The sequence below is a fragment of the Bathycoccus prasinos genome (genome assembly GCF_002220235.1).
Source record: "Bathycoccus prasinos genomic : Chromosome_2".
Classification (NCBI taxonomy): domain Eukaryota; kingdom Viridiplantae; phylum Chlorophyta; class Mamiellophyceae; order Mamiellales; family Bathycoccaceae; genus Bathycoccus; species Bathycoccus prasinos.
In genome coordinates this window covers 120,162-141,776 of record NC_024007.1, presented here as the reverse complement: position 1 = coordinate 141,776, position 21,615 = coordinate 120,162, and the positions used below count along the sequence as shown (strand labels likewise).

General features: G+C 45.9%; 13 protein-coding genes and 1 non-coding gene across 14 annotated transcripts; 9 read left to right on the top strand and 5 right to left on the bottom strand.

Annotated features, from left to right (window-relative positions):
* Positions 1-218: 218 nt before the first annotated feature.
* Positions 219-1,109, top strand: Bathy02g00770 (predicted protein; the record flags this gene model as incomplete). The annotated part of the gene is made up of 1 exon (XM_007514798.1): positions 219-1,109. The coding sequence occupies one exon, from the start codon at positions 219-221 to the stop codon at positions 1,107-1,109; it is 891 nt and encodes a 296-aa protein (XP_007514860.1).
* Positions 1,110-1,959: 850 nt separating this feature from the next.
* On the top strand, positions 1,960-2,952 carry Bathy02g00760 (predicted protein; the record flags this gene model as incomplete). The annotated part of the gene is made up of 1 exon (XM_007514986.1): positions 1,960-2,952. One exon carries the CDS (start codon positions 1,960-1,962, stop codon positions 2,950-2,952), a length of 993 nt encoding a protein of 330 aa, XP_007515048.1.
* Positions 2,953-3,643: 691 nt separating this feature from the next.
* Positions 3,644-4,591, top strand: Bathy02g00750 (50S ribosomal protein L6; the record flags this gene model as incomplete). Its single annotated transcript, XM_007515003.1, has 2 exons — positions 3,644-3,930; positions 4,069-4,591. 2 exons carry the CDS (start codon positions 3,644-3,646, stop codon positions 4,589-4,591), a joined length of 810 nt encoding a protein of 269 aa, XP_007515065.1.
* Positions 4,592-4,744: 153 nt separating this feature from the next.
* Positions 4,745-5,632, bottom strand: Bathy02g00740 (predicted protein; the record flags this gene model as incomplete). Its single annotated transcript, XM_007514924.1, has 1 exon — positions 4,745-5,632. One exon carries the CDS (start codon positions 5,630-5,632, stop codon positions 4,745-4,747), a length of 888 nt encoding a protein of 295 aa, XP_007514986.1.
* Positions 5,633-6,142: 510 nt separating this feature from the next.
* On the top strand, positions 6,143-7,153 carry Bathy02g00730 (SET and MYND domain-containing protein 5; the record flags this gene model as incomplete). The annotated part of the gene is made up of 1 exon (XM_007514618.1): positions 6,143-7,153. The coding sequence occupies one exon, from the start codon at positions 6,143-6,145 to the stop codon at positions 7,151-7,153; it is 1,011 nt and encodes a 336-aa protein (XP_007514680.1).
* A 57-nt stretch (positions 7,154-7,210) lies between these two features.
* Positions 7,211-7,291, bottom strand: tRNA_Leu_TAG. The gene has a single exon. It is a non-coding gene; the product is annotated as a tRNA-Leu (tRNA).
* Positions 7,292-7,740: 449 nt separating this feature from the next.
* On the bottom strand, positions 7,741-8,589 carry Bathy02g00720 (the record flags this gene model as incomplete). Its single annotated transcript, XM_007514861.1, has 1 exon — positions 7,741-8,589. The coding sequence occupies one exon, from the start codon at positions 8,587-8,589 to the stop codon at positions 7,741-7,743; it is 849 nt and encodes a 282-aa protein (XP_007514923.1).
* A 189-nt stretch (positions 8,590-8,778) lies between these two features.
* On the top strand, positions 8,779-12,420 carry Bathy02g00710 (predicted protein; the record flags this gene model as incomplete). Its single annotated transcript, XM_007514692.1, has 1 exon — positions 8,779-12,420. The coding sequence occupies one exon, from the start codon at positions 8,779-8,781 to the stop codon at positions 12,418-12,420; it is 3,642 nt and encodes a 1,213-aa protein (XP_007514754.1).
* A 117-nt stretch (positions 12,421-12,537) lies between these two features.
* Positions 12,538-13,551, bottom strand: Bathy02g00700 (predicted protein; the record flags this gene model as incomplete). Its single annotated transcript, XM_007514510.1, has 1 exon — positions 12,538-13,551. The coding sequence occupies one exon, from the start codon at positions 13,549-13,551 to the stop codon at positions 12,538-12,540; it is 1,014 nt and encodes a 337-aa protein (XP_007514572.1).
* A 276-nt stretch (positions 13,552-13,827) lies between these two features.
* On the top strand, positions 13,828-14,964 carry Bathy02g00690 (predicted protein; the record flags this gene model as incomplete). Its single annotated transcript, XM_007514641.1, has 1 exon — positions 13,828-14,964. One exon carries the CDS (start codon positions 13,828-13,830, stop codon positions 14,962-14,964), a length of 1,137 nt encoding a protein of 378 aa, XP_007514703.1.
* A 339-nt stretch (positions 14,965-15,303) lies between these two features.
* Bathy02g00680 (unknown protein) lies at positions 15,304-17,439 on the top strand (the record flags this gene model as incomplete). Its single annotated transcript, XM_007514525.1, has 1 exon — positions 15,304-17,439. One exon carries the CDS (start codon positions 15,304-15,306, stop codon positions 17,437-17,439), a length of 2,136 nt encoding a protein of 711 aa, XP_007514587.1.
* Positions 17,440-18,003: 564 nt separating this feature from the next.
* On the top strand, positions 18,004-18,891 carry Bathy02g00670 (predicted protein; the record flags this gene model as incomplete). The annotated part of the gene is made up of 1 exon (XM_007514583.1): positions 18,004-18,891. The coding sequence occupies one exon, from the start codon at positions 18,004-18,006 to the stop codon at positions 18,889-18,891; it is 888 nt and encodes a 295-aa protein (XP_007514645.1).
* Positions 18,892-18,958: 67 nt separating this feature from the next.
* Bathy02g00660 (beta-galactoside alpha-2,6-sialyltransferase 2) lies at positions 18,959-20,632 on the bottom strand (the record flags this gene model as incomplete). Its single annotated transcript, XM_007514541.1, has 1 exon — positions 18,959-20,632. One exon carries the CDS (start codon positions 20,630-20,632, stop codon positions 18,959-18,961), a length of 1,674 nt encoding a protein of 557 aa, XP_007514603.1.
* A 136-nt stretch (positions 20,633-20,768) lies between these two features.
* On the top strand, positions 20,769-21,517 carry Bathy02g00650 (conserved hypothetical protein; the record flags this gene model as incomplete). The annotated part of the gene is made up of 2 exons (XM_007514998.1): positions 20,769-21,083; positions 21,212-21,517. The coding sequence occupies 2 exons, from the start codon at positions 20,769-20,771 to the stop codon at positions 21,515-21,517; spliced, it is 621 nt and encodes a 206-aa protein (XP_007515060.1).
* Positions 21,518-21,615: the final 98 nt, after the last annotated feature.

Genomic DNA, 21,615 nt, shown 5'->3' with positions numbered 1-21,615 from the left:
AGTCACCGCTCTCTTCTCCTCACTTACACAAAGAAAATAAATACTGAGAGCGAATGCTTTTTCTGCAACACTTTCTCTCTTCTCCTTCTTCTTCTTCTATCATCGCGGGCAGAGTCTTCGGTTTTAAAACTTTAACCGCGTCGTCGAAGTTTTGTTCTCGTCGAAAAAGTTCGCGCAGTAAGAGTAGTAAAAGTAAAAGTAAAACCATCATCGTCTCGATGGCATCAAACCCATCGTCGTCGTCGTCGTCGTCGTCGTCAAAATCGAGAAAAGTTTTAGACGCGCACTTGCACGTGTGGCCTGGAGAGTACAGCTACCAGGAAGGTAAAGTTCCACCGGTGCCTGGTTCTGTGGAGGAGTTGGTCGAAGTTCAAGCCAAATCGGGCGTCGCGGGGGCTATGATTGTGCAACCGATAAACTTGCTCTTCGACCACGAGTATTTGGAAAAAGCTGTCAACAGATATCCTGGAAAGTTCGTCCTGTGCGCGTTGGCGAATCCGTCTCCAAACGTAAACGGAGAGAAAGAGTTGGAAAAGCTGTTACATCCCGCGGGCGCGTTTAAAGCTGTTCGATTTAACCCAGGTTTGTGGCCAGAAAAGGAGAAGATGACGAACGATGTAGGTAAAAGAATGTTTCGCATGTGCGGCGATAAAGACGCGGTTGTTGGTTTCATGTGCTTTCACGGGCTGGATAAATCGTACGAGGAAATGTGCGAATTGATGACGGAGTTTCCAAAAACGCGGGTCTTAATCGATCATTTCGGTTTTGCCAGAGGTATTAGCGACCCGAATTGGCAAAAAGTACTCTCTTTAGCAAAGTTTCCGCAGGTCTCGGTGAAAGTCTCGGCGCAGTTTCGAGTCGCCGCCGGCGAGAAAATAGAATGGCCGTACGAATCAACGTTCGAGCAAGTGAAAGATTTAGTCAAACATTTTGGTGCGGAACGATTAGTCTGGGGGAGCGATTTCCCATTCGTCGTCAACGAGTGCGGATACGAGAAGGCGTCGCAAATAGTGAACGAGATTGAGGATCTAACGGAGGAGGAAAGAGATTTGATTCTCGGCGGTTCGTTAGAGAAGATGTTTCCGAAGAGCTTCTATTCGTCGTCGTAACTTGGAGAGAGAAAGAGATGGATGATGATTTGTATTATTACCTATATTAGCCTTATTGTACACATGTATTCTAAAAACAACGCTCTATTTTATCTGCTATTTACTACTACTATTCGTTTATTATTGTGCTTTATTCATCTCTCGCATCTGTTTCGGAGTAAAAACGCCTAGTTTGACTAACTCGTTCTGCGTTCGTTTCATGTCCTTCTTTAACGTTTCCGCCGCTTTCGGACAGGTTGGGAAAAATATCACGGAGTGCACGATGTAAACTAACGAGTAGACTCCGAATACGACCGTGCAAATCAGTGGAAGGCACCAGAGAAACACGTGCAAGGAAGAATCCGTGGTCGTTTTTGCAGACGTAGTAGGAGTATCATCGAAGAAGTTAAAGAAGTTTTTTAGCAGAGCACTCTTGTTCTTGTTGTTGTTGTTGCTGCGAGAAGAAAGTGTCTTCTTCAAAGCGCCGCTCTGGTGCAGCAGAGATACCCAGACGGCGACGAAGACGGTGAATGCGATGCCTGTTTTTGATGATGATATTTATCATCACAGATAGATTATTGAGAGATGATTTTATCAGCACAAAAAGACGATACCAGCGCGTTGAAAGAGAGTGAGAGAGAGAAAAACGAACCGTCGTCATCATCATCGTCCAAAATCATCATCATCATCTACACTAAAATCAAACACATCAAATCCTCTTTTCCTCCTCCTCCTCTCCAAAGACAACAAGGAAGGAAGGAAAGAAAAGAAGAGAGAGAGATGTCGCAGTAATAAAAAACGACGTACCAAACTGATGTATTCGCCGCATCATAAATAGAGAGAGAGAGAGAGCACGAGTATCAAAACAGCGATGATATATAAATTCACCACCTTCGTGTTTTTTTTGCAGTTCTCTCATGATTTTCTCTGCAAAAAAGACACTTCAGAAACTCGACAGAAAGGAACACACAAGAAGAACAAACGAGAAAAGATGATGATGACGAGAAGAAGTATAAGAAGAGTCCCGTTATGCTTAAATATCTTCTTTATCTTTAGCTTTCTGATATTAAAAGTAGTCGTAAACGGGCAACAAGATCTTCTCTCCGGGGAAGCGCAAACGGCCGCACGGAGAGGCGATTTGGAATACTTCACGACCTTGCTTGAAGTCGTTGACGATCCGATTTCGTTCTTAAACCATCAAGAACAAGCGACGGAACAGACGCCGTTATTGGCAGCCGTGTTGGCTGGACAGACAGAAATCGTGAAACAGTTGTTAGAGACTGGAGTGGACGTGACGATACCGGAGAAAGATGGGTACACGGTCATGCACGCGGCGGCGTTTCAAGGGAGAGCGGAAGTTGTGAAACTGTTGTTGGCCTACGGCATTGACGCGAACGACGTCAGCGCGTCGGATGGATTTACGCCGTTCCACAGAACGTTGTGGACAAATTCTGAGAGGCACGTGGAAACGATGAGAGTATTCTTGGAGGATGGGAAAGTGGAGGTGGATTTTGTCTCGCACGTGGGTAAAACCGGGGCGTTGATTGCGACCGAATTGAAACACACGAAAGTGTTGGACATTTTGTTGAGAGAATACGGAGCGGATCCAAACTTCCGAAACAAAAGAGGCGACGCTTTAGTGCACGTTGCCATTCGCGCGCAAGACGAGAAGACTTTAGATATGCTTTTGAACAACGGCGCGGATATCACGTTAGAGGATGCGAAAGGTAAATCGTGTAGAAAGATAGCGAAACAGTTGCGCAGTAAAGCCGTTTTAGAAAGAATCAATCGAGCGTTTGAGGAGCTAAATACTCCTAATCCAAATGATAACGATAGAAAAGAGAATAGAGGCGAGGAGTTGTAGTAGCACAATTCGCAGTAGCATTTTAATAAGAATCCTCGTTCCCGTCCTCCGTTCCGTTCGCGTGTAAAAAAGCTTCCGACTCTCTCTTTAGGTGCATCACCACGTGCTTGGAAGTCTCCAAAATTTTTCTCTTCGCTTGAACGCCTTGATCGATTAAGTTTTCCACCTGTTTTTGCTTCTTTTTGTTCTCCTCGACTCTTTTCTCGAGTCGCTCTATATCGAGCGCATCCTGTCGAATTTTGTCGCTCAACTCGCGTTTCTTCTTGCTCAAACCTTGTATGTCTGTTTGTTTGTTCGTCGTTTGGAGGAGAGTCAAGAAAAAAAACGTAAGTAGGAGAAAGAGCAAAACAAACGAAAGAACAAAAAAGAGCGCACGCACGCTTGTCCAATTCTGCGTTCTGATGCGACCAAACGCGCTTCATATCTTGTTCGTTCTCCATCCTGTATTATTTGTACGCCACGCGAGTGTGTGTGTGCGTGTTTCTTTGTTGTTTTGTCGTACAAAAACTCAAGTTTTTTGCAAAATGTGTGACTCGTATTTTTGAGAATTTGAGAGCGAAGCAAAAGAGCGAGAGACCAAAAAAAAAGTTTTGGGCCGGCGGATAAAAAAAGGACACAGTTCAATTTTCTGACCGAAAAGGAACGCGCGCAAGACTAAAATCTTCATACTTTTATACGCGCAACAATAAATATGGCAGCCATGATGCTCAACCAACGTACGAGTGGATTCGTCGGCACTCCGACGGTCTCGAAATCTGCATCGCGCACTACCACGCGCACTACTTTTACGATAGAATCGGGCCTCTCCACAACCGACCGAAACAATAAGCGTTCGAGAATCGGGAAGCAACCGATCTCGGTGCCGAAAGGCGTCACGTACGACTTGAAAGAAGGCAGTTTAAAAGTGAAGGTACGTATTCTGAATAGTTTTACCGTGATTTTAGGGGGATATAAACCTCGCATACGCGTCGAACGCGGGTGATTTCGCGAATCTAAAACCTCGAATTTTTGCGAGAGAGGAGGTTTTTCCTTATCGAAAGACGCCGACGACGTGGTGGTGGTGGGGTGAAAACTCTTCCCATCTTTCCTTCGTCGAACGACGCGAGGGGAGAAAAGACTATCAAAGATAAAAACTCACCACTGTAATATCTCTCTTTTCTTTTCCAATCACGATCTGCAGGGCCCGAAAGGTGAATTGAGCTTGGAGTACCCGGCGGAATACATCTCCATGAAGGTTGAAGGCGAACAAATCGTAGTGGATAGAACGAGCTCGACGAAAAAGGCGAGAGAGCAACACGCTTTATACAGAACCTTAGCTAACAACATGTTCGTCGGCGTCTCTACTGGCTTTGAGAGAAAGTTGAAACTCGTAGGTGTTGGTTACAAAGCTGCCATGCAAGGTTCCAAGGCGGTGAGCTTGTCCTTAGGTAAGGCGCACCCGGATGTGTGCGAATTCCCGGCAGGCGTCACGGTGAAAGTCGATTCGCCGACGGAGTTGACGGTGTCTGGTTACGACAAGTCGGCGGTCGGTAACTTTGCGGCTATCATTCGATCAAAGAGAAAGCCGGAACCGTACAAAGGGAAGGGTATCAGATATTCGGACGAAGTTGTCATCCAAAAGGAAGGCAAAAGAAAGTAAAAAAGAAGAAGAGAAAGTACCTCGAAACTTGTTTCTTTTATACTTCTGTTCATCTTCATTTACCAACAAACTACTTAGGAAAACTAGCACATTTAACTCTATTGAATTTTATTCTGTATACATTGATTATTGATATCTATAAATCTACTAACGCTACGACGACAATAAACTCTCGTGCTTTCTGAGTTTGTGGCAAGGCACGTTCTCTTCGCCTACGTTCAAACCCGTGGAGCAAGACTGGTTGCACCCGAACAACAACGCTTCGTCTTTTTCAATCGGCGGCGGCGTTTGACCAAAGTAAAAAGCGCACGACTTGTCCTCAAAATTCGGTTTAATAGTCAACGGCATGTTGAACGTGTCCGTGAAGAAATCCTGCGTCGTCGTTTTGCACATGTTCACGCACATGCCGGTGCACCCAGACTCTTGCAACCATCTGCACTTTGTGATTTGTACTTTACTCGCGATGGGTTCGTTCAAGTCGTTTTCGGTCGTCGTCTCCACCGTCATCGGACCAACCATCCACGCGAATACAATCTGACAGATTTTCGCGTTCAATTCTAAGCTAAACTTGTTCAGAGGGAACAGTTTTTGAAACACTTTCTCTCCTCCCGGTGGCATCAACGAGGTTAAAACGTCCATGGTTATCTGTCGCTGTCCGTCCGGTTCTCTGCCTTTCATTTGCAGAAAACACAAAGCAATAAACGCGTCGTAGGAGATGTTCGAAGCGTCGAAAGGGGCACCTAAAGCCATGCTAATTTTCCTCATGAACCAACCCATGATGAATAAATCCAGAGGAGAGTCCGCGTATTTGATCTTTTTGTTCGGTTCGTCCCAGTTCTCAGGGAACTCGGCTCGCGCTAAACCGAAAAACGAGTACGATTCCGTTTTCGCTTGTTGTTGTTGTTGGTTTGATGAATTTTGCGTTTTTGTCGCTTTTGTTCTTCGTGTTCGCGTTCTTCTTCTTCTTCTTCTTCTTCTAGTACTACAAGTGCTACTACAACCAACGCTCGGAGCAGTAGTAAGAGCCGGTCGAAGCAGCATTTTAAAAAAGAAGTTTGTTGTTGTTGTTGTTGTTGTTGTTGTGTGAAGAAAAAAAGAGAGAGAAATGAGAGCAACTGGTGAACAACAAGTTGTCAAAAGTTCAGCAAGAGAGAGACTCGAAGCCTTCACAACAAAAAAGAGTGGAAATTTAGGGCGGAGAAAGACGACACACAAACACACACACACAGACCATCATCCATCGTGTACACTTTTCTTCTCTCTCTCTTTGCGGGTCGCAAAAACACACAGTATGTTCATCACCAAGTTTCTCCAAATGGCGGTGAAGAAAGGCCCGTTCGCGCGCGGGGGATTGAAATGGAAAGGCCACGGCGCGTTTGCAGTCACGCAAACGAGAAAAACGAACGCGAAGAAACGACTGAAATACGTGAACGAGAACGACTCGGTGTTGAGAGAAGCGGCGGCGAATGATCCAAAATTGATCGCGATGAGGATGAGTGAAGCGAGCAGTGATGGGAACAACAGTAGTAGTAGTAGCAGCAGCAGCAGCGAATGATTGACGACGACGACGACGTAAACGACGACGTCGTGGTAATGATAAGTTGGTGCGAGAGAAAAGGCAGACGCGTGACGACGAGGAAAGAGACGAAATCAGGGACGATAGTTTCAGACGAAGCGCCGCTCGTTTGGCTCGCCGGTTGCGAAAAAGACGACGACGACGATGCAGACGAGTATTGTCACCGATGTTTTGAGAAGATAACGAAACCAAACGCGTCTTTGAAATCCTCTTCTTCCTTCGTCGTCGAGTGCGAATACTGCAACGTCGAAAAGTACTGCTCCGTCGATTGCCGTCGATTGGCCGCGTCTGAGTATCACCGTAAGAGCGGCGAGTGTTTCGCCTTTGAAACTGGTAAAGACGCTGAAAAGAGCGATCCAACGCGCTATCCATTCGACGACGTGCCCAATCGGTTCGCCATACGCGCGTATGCAAAATTAGGAGGTTGGACCGGTTTGGAAAAGACTCTGGAGGAGAAGAAGAAAGTTTCGGAAAATCTGCGGAAACATTTGAACGAGTGCGTGGCGCACGTTCCAAATGATTATCATCACGACGATAACAAGAAGAATTTCTTATCGACGCTGTGTTCGAATACGCGTGCGTTGATGGGTGCCGACGAGGAAATCGTAAAGGAGGAAGACTTTGTTCGAGCCGCTTGGGCGATGCGCGCCAACGCGCACACGCTTTACGATTATAATTATGATGATGATGACAACAACAACAACAACAACAACAAAAAGAAGAGAAGAAGAAAAAAGATTGGCGTTGGTTTATTCCCAGAGGTATCGCGTTCGTACAATCACAGTTGCGAGCCAAACGCGTTTTTTGAAAACGTTCGTCTTCGTCTTCGCGTTCGATTGATAAAAGACGTCGCGAGCGGGGAGGAGATTACGATATCCTACTTGAACGACGACGAGAAGGGAGAAAAACGCCAGCACCGTCGGGAGTTGTTGAAGAAACAATACAACTTTGATTGCGAATGCGCGAAATGCGAACGCGAAAAGTAGCAGAGAGAATTAGACGAGTATTTCAGTGTGATAACATCGAAAATTACCAAAAAAATATGATGAATGTGGGATTTGAACCCACGCACTTACGTATTGGAGCCTAAATCCAACCCCTTAGACCAACTCGGGCAATTCATCGGGACCGGAGCTACAGTCTAAATGTTTAGGGTAGCCTTTGAATTAAGAACTATGTAATTAAACAAAAACGTTTTTGTTCCTCCATTTTGTTCTTTAGGGTTCGCTTCAATGTTTTTTATTTCTTAAAAATTTATATACTTAAAATGAAAACCTACTCCTATCTGTCGTTCATACCACGTGAAATCCATCGCTTCCCATCAGCACAGCGAAATTAAGCCACGTTGGGCGCCAATAGTATTGCGGTTAGTAATAACGTGAGAAGTCGGCGTGATGACAGGTTTTCTTTTTGCTTTTTTTATGTATGTTTCTCTTAATTTCAATTCAGAGCTGTTTCTGGTACCATATCTCTATGTCTCTCTGCTTATATTCGCGTATTTCGCGCGTTCGAAAACGGAAGCTGTTTCTCCTTTCTCGTATTCTTTTTTTGTTGATGAATGATACCTGCGATTTTAAATCGTGTGTAGCTCTCCATGTTCGTATCGCCAACCATCTGGTAATGGGCAGTCGTTGTCGAGGAGGTATTGTACACATTCAGTGTGTTTGTTCTCGTGCGCTTCTTGTACAGCTTCTTCGTCCCAAGGCGCTTTGGCGGTTTCGTGCAAGTACTTCAAACAGTCGAAGTGACCGTTCTCGGCTGCATTCGCACACGCCCATTCGTTATATTGATCAAATTTACGCTCAACAAGATATTCGAGTATGTGAAGATGACCCTTTAAAGCCGCCCAAGCGGCAGTACCCCAAGCCCAAGGCGCTTTGACTTCTTCGTGTAAGTATTTGAGGCACTCGAGATGACCGTTTTTGGCAGCATATGCACACGCGTCCTCATACATAGGACACTCATTTGCCACGCAATACTTTAACATTTCTAGATTACCTTGACGTGCTGCGATTGAAATCGTCTCTTCATCCCACTCGCACTTTTTCTCCTCTCGTATCCACTTGAGCAACTCGAGTTTATTCGTTCGAGCAACTTTATCGCAGAAATATGGTTCGTCCATCTCTTTTCCCAGAAAACCCCTACCACCCCACGGATAATGCTCCCACGCAACTTCCAAAGTCGATATCGACGACATCTCTTCGACCTCAAACTTCCTTCTCAAATCACTCGCGCGATACGATATCTTAATCAACTTTCTCGTCTCCGGATTCACCTCGTACAAGAATTTGATATCAGTCGCATTCAATCTCGGAAGAATGTGTTGGAAACAAATATCGCTACACACGCCTCCCGAGTCTCCGGCGTGTCGAAACAACTTCCACAACGCGTTGTTTTCCTCGATCACGTCTTCGCTCGACATCGTCTTTTTGCGCAGTCTGGCAGAGTGTTTTTCTTGCGTGTGTTCTTTCTCCCTCCTTTATTTTTGAGAGAAAAAAAAAAGAGACGTTGTTTTAAAAAGGCAACCTCCTTTTGTCACAAAAAACCACCCGCGTTCTTCGTAATTCGAATTTGAGATTTGAGAGAGTTTTCTCTTAAATTTGTCGAAATGATGTCCAACGGAGAAGAGGAGGAGGAGGAGGACGGGGATAACCCACTCGAAGCGCTCATCCAAGACGTGGACGCGTCAAAAACAATCGTCGAGGAGTCGTCGGTGGAAATAAATAAAGTTGAAGAAGATGAGAAGAAGAAGAATAAGAAGAAGAAACAAAAACAAAACGAAGGAAACGATGATGATGATTTTGAGGAGAAAGATGAGAAAGAGGAAGCAGAAAGATCCAACATGATGGTTGTGGACGAGAATGGGAACATAAACGAGGACGCTTTGATTCTCTCGTCCTCGCCGCCGACAGACAGCCTCGAGGAGGTCGATGACCTCGTTGACGAGGACGGAAAAGAAAACGGTGGGAAAAATAGTAATCTTCACCTTCAGAATACGACTTTGACGGTTGCGAATCAAAACACGAACAACAACAACAACAACAGTATTAATTACGAGATGCAAAGAGTAAAGTTGTATAAACTTAACGCGGAAGGGTACTGGGACGATACCGGCACAGGAATTGTTTCCTGCGAGTACGTCGACGTGTTCTCATCCATGGGTTTAGTTGTTTACCCCGAAGAGGAAGGAGAAGAAGAGGAGGAGGAGGAAGACGACGACGATAACGATAAAGAAAAGGAAAGAAGAGAACGAGACGGCGAAGCAGCAGCAATAGCGGGAGGAAAAGATGATAAAGAAGAAGAAGAAGAAGAAGAAAAAAGCATACAGAAGAAAAGGAGGAGAAGATCAGCATCTGCAACGACAACAACAAAACCGACGCCGTTGTTAGTGCATAAGATTTTAGAAGAACACCAACACCAACAAGAGCCGGCGTATTCTCGTTCCGGGCAATCAACAATCATAAGTTGGGTAGAGCCGCGAGAAAGCATAGACTTAGCTTTGAGTTTTCAAAGCATAGACGGGTGCGATTTCATTTGGGAGCAAATCAAAAACGCGCAAAGGAGGAATTCTATGTCCATCGATGCCGATAATAAAGAAGGCGACGCGATGATGATGAACAACAAAATTTTTAGCAAGAACGAGTTAAACAACAACAACAACAACAACATGAGATCGCCGTTCGATTTAGAGGATTTAGAGAACGATGATAATCACTTGAATCACGACGGTAGTGGTGGTCCAGAAGGTGACTTAGTCGATGGGTTCAATCACCAGAGAAACCAACACATCAGAGGGAACATCGACGAGTACGGCGAGTTCACCGGGAAATCGTTTTACTACGAAGGCGACGACTCGCAATCCGCGGGGCACCATCACCATCAGTTTCACCGCGCTGCGCCGGCAAAGTTACCTGAACCGACTTTGTCCGAACTCTCAAACATCACGAAAGTATTGAACGAGTGTTCTCCTTTCCAGCGAGAGTCCATCGCGTCGATGATATTAAACACGCCGGATTATTTGAAGCGCCTGTTGTCCATCTTCACCACGTGCGAGGATCTCGAAGACGAAGAAGGTTTGCACGAAATGTATCGCTGCGTCAAAGGAATGGTGATGTTAAACGAAGCGAATTTATTCGATTGCATGTTCTCCGAAGAGTTTGTTTGGGAAGTAGTGGGTAGCTTAGAGTATGATCCGGACGTTCCGGCGGAAAACCGCACGCACCATCGCGATTTCTTGAGAAATGTCGCCGTGTTCAAAGAAGTCGTTCCGATTACGAATGAAGTCACCAAGGCTAAAATTCATCAGACGTATAGAATTCAATATTTGAAAGACATGATATTGCCGAGCGTGTTGGACGAGCAAGTATTTCAGACGTTGCACTCGATCATGTTATTCAACAACGCCGAAGTTGTGCGCGAGTTGGATGAAGATCCACTCTTTCTCGACGCGCTTTTTGAAAAGTTGAACGCGGCGACGACGTCTACCGCTACGGAAGAAAACGAAGAGTGGACGGATTTGATTTTTTTCTTACAAGAATTGTGTCAGCTGGCGACTGGTTTGCACATTCAACACCGCACGGAACTCTACCAAAAGCTTTACGAATTGGATTTGCTGAACGTGTTAACCTTAGCTTTGACGAAAGGAAACAGCGAGCAAGTGCAGGTAAAGGCAGCGGACGTCTTCATGTCCGCTTTGTTGCACGATCCGGTGATTCTGCGGGAAAAGCTCGTCAAGCAAGAAGAGTACGCCATGATGTCTGAATTAGTCAGACTCTTTTTAGACGGCGACGATGGGTTGCAAGGCACGGTTCTAGAAATACTAACCATATTAGCCGATCCAGATAACATGGATCAGGAAACAGAGAAGAACACGTACTTGGAAATGTTTTACGATCATTTCGTGGACAAGTTGACCGAGCGAATAAGTTTTGGATCCGTAAACGAGGAAGAGTGCAAGAAGAAAACTAGTAAAAATGGTGCCGACGAGAACGACGACGATGACAACGGTGGTGATGCCGCGGCAGAGAAGAAAGAACATTTGCAATACGTGCAGCCGTGGAGTTTAACAAAGATTGTCGATCTGTTGGTGTTCATGGCGCAGCACCACGGTTATCGAATAAAGTATTACATTTTGCGCAACAACGTTTTGGTGAAAGTTTTAGCGCTGACGAAACGCAAGGAAAAATTCGTCGTTTTAGCCGCTTTAAAACTCCTTCGAGCGTGCGTTGGATTGAAAGATGAATTCTACAACAGGTACTTGGTGAAATCGGATTTGTTTGAGCCAATCGTGCGATCGTTTCGCGCGAACGGGGAGAAGTACAATCTCTTAAACTCGGCTATTTTAGAGCTCGTCGATTTCGTGCGACGCGAAAACGTGCGGAACCTCGTCGCGCACTTGTTGGAAAAGTTTAAAGATTTTATCGATACCGTCGAGTATTGCGAAACGTTCAAACTTCTCAAAGAGCGTCACGAAATGAACATCAATCCGTCGAAAGAGACAACGACAGTGACGACGTCGAGCATACAACCGGCGCCGAGTTTGAATGGATCCGAAATTTCCAGCGGGTATCTCTCTCGAGAAACCATCGCCGCTCGCGCCGCGCACGACGCCGCACGACGACGACGAGACTCCTCCATGACTCAAGACGAGGAAGATTATTTCGATTCTGATGACTACCAAGACGGCAGCGAGGGTGATTCTGGCGGTTCTGGTGGAAGAAAATCGACGTCTACGGGAAGCGGATCGCCTCCGCCGCCAATATCGACGCACCGTCCTCCGGACTTTATGAATTCGCCAAAGAGACAACGTTCACTTTCACCCCCTCTGATTGATCCTTCCCACGGGCCAACGGCTCAAGTGCACTTGTTGCCAGGATTTCGAAACAGTCCGCAAAGGCCGATAAAACGAGAGTCGACGCCGACGACGAGTTTCGAAGGTCCAGAGAAGCAACCGACTTCAACTTCGCCGTCTTCGAAGAACAAGAACAACGAGGAGTTGGTAACATCGAAGAAAAGAAACTTGTCGCCTTCTCCTTCTCCCGAGAAGGAACAAAAAGAAAACTCGGGGAACAACAACGGCGACGACGATGGCAACAAAAAGAAGAAGAAAAAAGTTGGCGTTCTCGATTTGTTTGGCGATGACGACGAAGAGAAGTCCATGTCCGAGCGCAAGGCGTTCTTACCTCCTCAAACGAGTACAGAAAATGGAGAAGAAGAAGAAGTAAAGAAAGAAAGAGAAGAAGAAAAGAAGTAGTACCAGTAGCTCTTGTAACACGAATAATATATAATACCATCGCGCGCACTTTAATCTTGAAAATCTAAACTAAAAGTATCTATTGATATTAAACATAGCACATTCAAACAACACGAGTTAAAACTCGTGCGTAGTGCTCGTCCCCGAGGAAGAAGACCCCCCCATCGCCGTCGCTTTCTCGTAGTCGGGAAGAAAATTACCGTGATTATATCTCCCTACTCTCCAATGTTTGTACGCCGTCAACATCTCTTCTCCATCCGCGACTGCGTCGCATCGCATTGAGGCCGAATTCAAATCGTCGTTCCCATTGTGGTGCGTGCTAAACCAAACGACCGCATCGCCTACTCTCGGCTCAACCGCGAGTGTATATTTCCCCGCGCACGCGCTAGGAGTGCTAGTGTAACTATCGTTGCTATCGTCGTAAAGTCTCTCCGTCCCTAACGGAAACACCAACTCACCTCCTTTCCCTTCTGAAATTGTGTTTAAAAACAACGCCGTCGTCGCAAATCTTTGCCCGCCATTCTTTAAATCTTCCTTGTCTTTCTCGTCGTCAAAGTTGAGAAGCTCCAGCCTTTTCGGGTATCCTTTCTTTATCTTTTCGATGAACATGTTTTCGCCGTGCGTCTCTGGCAACATGACGAACGCCGAGAGTCGCTGCTCGATGACGTTCACGATGGGATCTTGCCCTCTCTTAAACGTCGTCTTCATGCTTTCGTCATCCATCGCTTTTGATGCTTTTTTGTGCGCGTCGCGTAAATATTTCGCTTCTTTTTCCGAGAGAAAGTTGTGATAGACGAACACTCTCGGTTCCCAACTGACGTGTTCAATCCACGGGGTGTTCCCATCGCTCGCGTCGGTTCTGGACGCCACGTCTTCATTTAAAACCGTAAAATGTTCGCGATAATCGTTCCAGTTTGGTATTTCTCTCGGGTCTCGCCCTACTTCTGGTTTCCCCGTCGAGTCCGCGTTGACGAATGTTTTCACCATCATCGTCGTGGGAGCATGCACACCAAGAACGAAAAGAAAGAAGAAAAAGAAGAGACGAATCGTCCTCCTCTTCAAAAAACTGCTGGAGTTTTGAGAACGACGAGAAGATCTCCTCCTCGAAGTCGTCGTCGTCGTCGTCGTCATCTTCCACGCGTCATATACTTTGTCTTCTTTTTCTTCTACTTTTATAATGGATTCATCTCTTTTGTTTGCCTCGAGAAAATACTCAAATCAAAGCAAAGACAAAAAAGAGCAAAGACAAAAGAGGGGAATAAAAACAACAAAAACTCTCTTCTTTAAAAAAGAGATCCTCACTGAAAACGCGCACAACACACACACACACGCATACTTAAAAAGACAACAACAAGGAAAACCATTTACGCTTTTGTCGAGAGGTATAATAAAATAATAATAATAATAATGTCTGGAATAGGAATGATGGACCCGGCGTTTTTCGTCGGACGAAACGAGCTCGTCTTGTGGGTGAACACTTTGTTGCGGATGAAAATTCAAAAAGTCGAACAGTGCGCCTCGGGGGCGATTTATTGTCAAATCATGGACGCCGCGCATCCAAACATCGTTCCGATGCACAAGGTTTCCTTCCAAGCCAGAGCAGAGCACGAGTACGTGCAAAATTATAAGGTGTTGCAAACCGTGTTCGATAAGCTGAAGATTGCGAAGAATATTGAAGTAGAAAAGTTGTGCAAAGCGAGGCCGTTGGATAACTTGGAGTTTTTGCAGTGGATGAAACGGTATTTCGACGTGACCGTGGGAGAGGCGACGGACGGGTACGACCCGGTGCAACGACGAATGGCGAGTAAAGGAGGAGGAGGGGGAGGACAAAATATGAACTCGATATCGTCGACGTCCTCTGGCTCGATTGCGGCGGGTTCTAAGAAACACCAAACGACGACGGCGAAACGCCAACCGCAAACGCGCGATATCGATAGCACTCTTTTCGCTTCAACGACGACGACGACAAAACACTCGAACCAAAATAACAACGACGCATTAGCACACACGAATAACAACAACAACAGAAAAAACAACAACGCCGAAGTCGCAGCAGCAGCAGCAACAGCAGCCATGCGAGAAGATTTAGCGTCTCTACGCCTGGAGGTTGAAAAAGCAGAACGCGAGCGAGAGTTTTATTTCGAAAAGTTGCAAGACATCGAGTTCATTTGCCAACGACCGGAGTTTGAAAACGAAGTTTTAGCCAAGTGCATAGAGAAAATTTTATACTTTACCGAAGGGAAACCGAGCGTGGAAGATATCATACTCGAGTGCGGAGGCAAACCAATCGTAAATCTGGCGGCGAAGAAGAGCGCGACGCCAAGGCGCCAAGGAGGATCGGTCGCGCGGGTCGGCGATGAAAACGCCGCACCAGTCACAGCAACAACAACAACGGCCAGTAAAGCAAAGACACTTCCAACCCCATCGCCAACGTCTCTGACGTCGCCTTTGAGTGCGATGAACACGCCACCGCCGATGTTTGATGTCAACGTGGCGGCGAAACTTTCAGCGATGAAAATAAGCACCAACAAGAGTAGTAAATAAATAAAGAGGAGAAGTTTAAGAAGAAGAAGAAACTGAAGAAGAAGAAGCAGAATAATAGATGAATAGAAAAAGGAAGAGAGAGAAGTAATCACACGCACATAAAACTAGTCTGCGACGCCGCTGAGGGAATCGTGTTATTAGGAGTAAAGAGAGAGAGTACAGATATTAACATTTTTGAACAAAAATTGATTTTCATAAGCTTTTTTTTTCTCTTCTCTCTTTTCGAAAAAAAGTTCGCCACAAAATTAATACTCTACTACGCACACTCTTTATTATTCACTCTCTCTCTTACTAGTATTTAAATAATAACAAAGAAGAAAGAAGAGAGATTATTAAAAGATGAGCTCTCAGGCACATCACTCTCTGTTGATGTTCGACTACCCTCGAGAGGACGGAAGAGAAGAGCAAGATTTGGATGCAGACAAAGACGAGCTGATGAAGAAGATGTTTGCAACGAACATTTCTCATCATCAAAATAAAGGAGAAAAAGAAGAAGACAAAGAAGAAGAAGAAGACGAAAGGAAACGAATGGAGGAGGAAAAGTTTGCCTGGGCGCTGGAAACGTCGCAAGGCTTGAGCGTGGGTGCGAGTGTTTCAAACGAGACGAAGAGGAAAGCGGCGACGTCGTCCATCTCGTCGTTATCTTTGAAGAGCAGTCATCAGCACCAGCGAGTGCAACCGGGAGTGTCGAAACAACAACATCATCATCATCATCATCACACTACCACCACCACTGGAGCGGCAGTAGCAACAGGAACATCCACGAAAGTCGACCAAGTGATTAAATCTATACTGAAATCGAACAATAACGATGAAAGCAACAAACCTCCTCCTTCGTCCACGCCGTCGATAAACGTGCGAGAGCAAGCGGCGAGGACGTTGCGAGACCGACGAAGCGCGTTGCAAGTGGTTGAAATGTTCATGACTTTAGATAAGTTTGACTCGGAAAGTCATTTAGCCGCGTCGACGGCGTCGGTATTAACCCAAAGTGAATTCAAAGACGCGTGCGAAGAGAGGAGTTTAATCGGAAAGTGTGGGTGGCCGTTGTGTTCGAACGAAATCAAACGCGTGTACAAATCGAAAGCGTCTCAAAAATTGTTTAGCGAAGAGACGTATTGTTGCGCGCAGCACAGAATACAATCGGAAGTTTTCGCGGAATCGAATTTGAAAGAAAAAGTGAACGATAAGAAAGCTCTTCCACCGCGTTCGGACAGACACACGAATTTCAGCGAAGCAACTATGAACTCTCTCGATATCGTCGAGCGAAAATTCGGAGAAGTCAATTTCAAAACTTCCGACGAGGGGCCTTCGATGCCCCCGACTTTACAAGCAGGAGCAGGAGCAGCAGTAGCAACAACAACAACGACGACGACGACTGAGAAAATAGGAAAGAAGAAAAGTAGCAATCAAAGGATAAAGTGGAACAAAGAAATAGACGACCGAGAAGAAAAAAAGACGACGAAGAAGGAGGAGGCGGGTATTTTTTACTTTGACATTCACGAAGAAGGCATGAGAACGACCAACCGAAGCTCGTCAAAGTTCATACCTTCCATTGGTGGTAGATTTGCAGAAGGCCAGTTATCGACCATACCCTTACGACCGGATTCACCGATGATTATAGGTACGAACGATACGGAAGATGTGAACGATATCGAACCAGATGAAAACGCGGAAGAGGCAAACGACGACACGAAGATGCAATCCGCCGGGTCGTCCATGATTTTTGAAGACACGGCGATTAACGAAGTAGACGAAATAGAAAGACAAGCTAACGCGCAACGAGAACTGATAAAGAAGACGCTCTTAGCCAAACCGATCTATTCTCCCGAGGATGATGACGACGGTGACGAGAACGACGAAAACGAAAGCGCAAAAGCGAATCGACGCGCTCGTCGCAGTCACCATAAAGAAGGAGAAGAAAGTGAAGAAGAAACCGAAGAAGAAGAGGAAGAAGGGGTTTTAGAAGAGGATTTGTCGTTGTTCGCGAAAACGTGGATGGTTTTAGATTCCTGGGTGACGAAAAGCACGTTTATGTTGGTTGAAAACGACCGAAACGGGTCGATCGAGCACTATCCGTATCGAGATTCCCGGAGCGCGCAGTTGGCGACGGGAACGTCCGAGGAGTTTTCCCAGAGCATAAATCGAATCTTGGGAGGAGAAGGAGGAGGAGGAGATAGGACGAGTAATAAAAAGCTGCACTGCGAGAGAGACATGGCGTTAATCGTTCGCACGTTTGATTTCGGCACGACTATGAGTTTGCCGAAGTGGCCTACGAAGCGTTGGGATTTCGTAACCGCTTTGATTTTAGATTTGGTTTGTGAAAGTTTCTCGTTTGACGAGGACTATTATTACGAGTTTAAAAGAAATTCGTTGGAAGAGAAACAAAAAACGAGTAAAAGTGTTACTACTAATAAGATGGAACTCGGCGAAGAGATTCGATTGTTGCGAGAGTTGTTTCGCGGTAAATGCGTTTAAAGAGGCTGGTGATGAATTTTTGTTTCTTAACATAATATTTAGGGTGTGCACATAATATATATTGAAAGAAACCTGAGGACAAACACACGCCTATAAACGTGTGCGCCTATAATACATGTTCGTAATGCGTGCTCTAGCGTATCAGAGGTCTTCTTGAACCGTTTCCATCGCGTTTGAGCTCTTTAAACCGTTCCATTTACATTAAAACCCTAATTACATTAAAAAAATTAGTTATTCTTTAATTTGGCCGATTTAGCCTAAGTTTTATGACGGAAGTCATAAAAAAGTGTGGTTCACACGTGCGATAGCTCAGTTGGTAGAGCATTGGATTGTAATTGTAATGAATTACCATGACTATTCGTTTAGTTGCTAAACTCCAATTGTCCCGAGTTCGATCCTTGGTTGCGCGATTGTTTTTTTTTGCCCCCCCCGTTTCCGTTTGCGCTTTTTTTTGCCGTTTGCGTACGTACGTACGCGCAATCGCTGAGATTCCCGTAGCAAGATGCACAGTTTTTTTAAATTAAAACGTCACAAATATACAAGTTTTTGATGATGATGACGACGATGAGCAGACTCGTCAGAGCAGCCTCGACTTCTCATACTACTACTACTACTACTAATAAGAACATCAGCAACAAGACGACTAAAATCAACATCGACAGAAGGAAAGTGCTCGGATTATTCGGCGTCGGTTTATCATCTATTTCCTCTTCTCCAAACAACAACAACAACAAAATCGCGTTTGCCGCGAAAGCCTCATCCGGTGAACAACAAAAGAACGCCATCTCGCAAGTGTTGAAAGATCCACAATGGCCTCCTATTTATCCATTCACGACGAAGGATATGGGGAGATACGACGAATCCGCCGACTCCTTCTTCTACGAGCAGCCTAGATTGGTGAAACACATCGACGACCAAGCCATCGATGCGCTGACGAAATACTACTCCGAAGTGTTCAAGACTGTGGAGAAACCGAAAGTGTTGGATATATGTTCGTCGTGGATTTCGCACTATCCCTCAGACGTGGAGTTCTCTCGATGCGCTGGCACGGGCATGAACGAAGACGAGTTGCTGAAAAACCCGCGGTTTACGGAGAAACCAACGGTTGTGGATTTGAACGAGACGCCAAAGTTGCCGTACGACGATAACTCTTTCGATTTCGTCACCAACGCCGTTTCGGTGGATTATCTCACGAAACCATTAGAAGTCATGCAAGAAGTTCGAAGAGTGCTGAAACCGGGGGGGAGAGCTATAATGTCGTTTTCGAACAGATGTTTCCCGACGAAAGCGGTTTCGATTTGGACAGCGACGGGGGATTTAGATCATATTTGGATCGTAGGCGCGTACTATCACTTCGCCAACGGGTTCGACCCGCCAGAAGGCATCGACATCTCACCAAACCCGGGGAGATCCGATCCAATGTACGTAGTGACAGCGGTGAAAAGCGTTTAAAATATGTTGTAGTTAATATATAGATATTAGTTTGAACTTTTGCATGCGTATACACACATCAATTTAATCAGTTGCTAGAGGAAACGAAATTTTCAAACCACTCGTCCGCGTTTTCCTTCTCGCTGGCGTCGTCGTCCTCTTTTTCTAAACTATCACTACTGCTGCTGCTACTACTACTACTACTACTACTACTACTACTACTACTACTACTCTTTTTCACACTACTGCTACTCTCACTGTCAGTACTAACGCTACTACTCCCACTCTTTCTGATTCGGTCTTGCACGACGCCGGGCATTCGCAAAACACCGTCTTTTGCCATCGCTTTCAGAATTTCAGCTTCAACGGTGAAATCGTGCACTTCGGAAGGTTTCACGCGCATCCGGAAATACTGGTACGGTTTCAACTGCTTCTTAAATCCGTACACAGACACAGTTTCCGAGCACATGTGCAAGGCAAAAATGACCGACATAAATCCCGTCGAAGGCGTGTCTGGACCTTTGAATAATCTCTTAGCGTCGTCTTCGCCACATTTTTCAACGTACGCGGATTTATACGCTTTCATCACGCGCTTGACCGCACCCATCGAATTCGAAGGAGGTTGCGCGACGCTCAAGCGCTCTCGCTCTGGTTCGCTCATTTTCAGAACTTGGGCTTCCATCGCCGCTTTCCGCTTTTGACGCTGCGGATTTTCCTCTTCTTCTTCTCCTTCTCCCAAATCTAAACGCCTTCCTCGAACGATGCTCAAATGCGCGTTCGTGATGACTTTAGACGGAGCAAACGGCATTCCTCGCGTCGCGACGAGCGTCGATCCCTCATCGCACGGCATAGTTTTTGAGCACCCACCGACTAAATACGTTTTCGCCCTCGCGGCGTTCAAGAAGCGCAAAGTCGTCTTCCTCCCGACGCGTTGTCCGTACCTCCCGCTCGTTGGCGCCGCGTTCAATCGAATAACGACTTCGTGTTCGTCGATATCGTTATTCAATCGCGGCGGTCGCAATAAACTCCCCGAGTTTCCAACTACCGCGCACGTGGTAAAGTTATACCGTTTCGCCAAGTCGTCGCCGAACGCGTCCAGCCACACTTTACTCGTCGTCGTCTCGGAACTATCGTCTCCCTTGGGATTTTTCAACGCTTCAGCCGTAAACTCGCGAACGCGATTGGGCGTGCACCCAGACGGTCCTCGTCTGCTTCGCTTTTTCGTATTGCTACTCCCCTTCCCGTCTTCGTCTTCGTCCTCTGTTCCTGTCCTCGATTTTTTCGCATCATTGTCCTCTCCAACCGCCTCCTCTTCTTCCTCTTCTTCTTCCACACCACCGTTGTTTTGCGCAGCAGTTTCCGTCGTCGTCGTCGTCGTCGAAACATCCAACTCTTCCCCTCCTCTCTTCTTATTCATTATTCTTGACGACGACGAGAACACGAACCCGTCTCTCTCCTCTCCGTTTTTGTCATTCTTAGTATTCTTAGTATTCTCATCGTCTGAATCGTCGTCGTCATCATCATCATCATCACCAATCGTTTCCTCTTCTCTCATCACGTTGGTTTCCAATCGGTTTTTTCTCTGTTGTTTTTCCTCGCACAAAGACGCATCCGTCGTCAACGCTCGGAAAGAGACAAAGACAAAACCGAGAAGGAAGAGGACAGAGAGGACAAACAATCCGTGTTTTTTCTTTCTGGCAGATAGGAGAGGAGAGGAGGAAGAACCAGCTGCCGAAAGAGTTGCAGCCGATTGAGCAGCCATGATGGTGATGGAAAGTTCTTGGAAAGTTTTGAGGAAATTTCCTCCACTCGTGTTGTGTGTTGTTCAGTTGTTTTGGATAACAACACAACAAACCAATTCGCGCGCATATAAATACACTATTATAAATAAAAACGAGATGAGTTTGATGACAGCATCCACGACCACAGCAGCTCGCAGTAACACCAGCACGACCACTGTCTCGTTGAGAAGACAGAGGAGGAAGAGGACGACGACGACGGTTTCTCGGGCGATGATGAATTTGCGTTTTGATGACGACGATGGAAAAAAGAACAGTAACGACGAAGAGAAAACGATGAGTAAACGCCAGTTTGCATTGTCCACGGCGGCGGCGGTGGCCTCCGTGGTACTCTCTCTGGGCCAGCCGATGGACGCGCAGGCGTTATCGCTGAAGAGCAGCAATAAGAACGGGGTGTATTGGATCGAACCAAAGGTATTTATTGTTTGAGATATAAAATTTCTCTCTTTCTCTTTTGCTCTCTCTTTTAAGAACAAGAACAACAACAACAGTACGGTGCTCACCTCTTTTCGTCTTTGTCTTCTTTGTCTTCTTTCCAACAGAACAACGCGACGGTGACGTCTCCATTCACCGCAAAATTCGGCGTCAAAGGCTACGAGGTCGTCCCAGCCTCCGCGGAATTCGAAGAAGGCACCGGACATCATCACATCATCGTCGATGGCGAGTACATGGAGAAAGGAACCGTCGTCCCGTTTGACGCCACGCACTTGCACTACGGCAAGGCGCAAAAAGAAGGCGAGATTACTTTAGAACCTGGGACGCACACGTTGACGTTACAGTTTGCCAACGGGAAGCACGTGAGTTACGGGAAGAAGTTTGCGTCGACGATAACCGTGAACGTCGAGTAATCGATCGACTTTAGATGGTTGTTGTTTTAATATTATTATTATCATTCTATGTAGAAAGAACAACGAGAGAGAAGAAGAGCATTTACAGATTTACCACA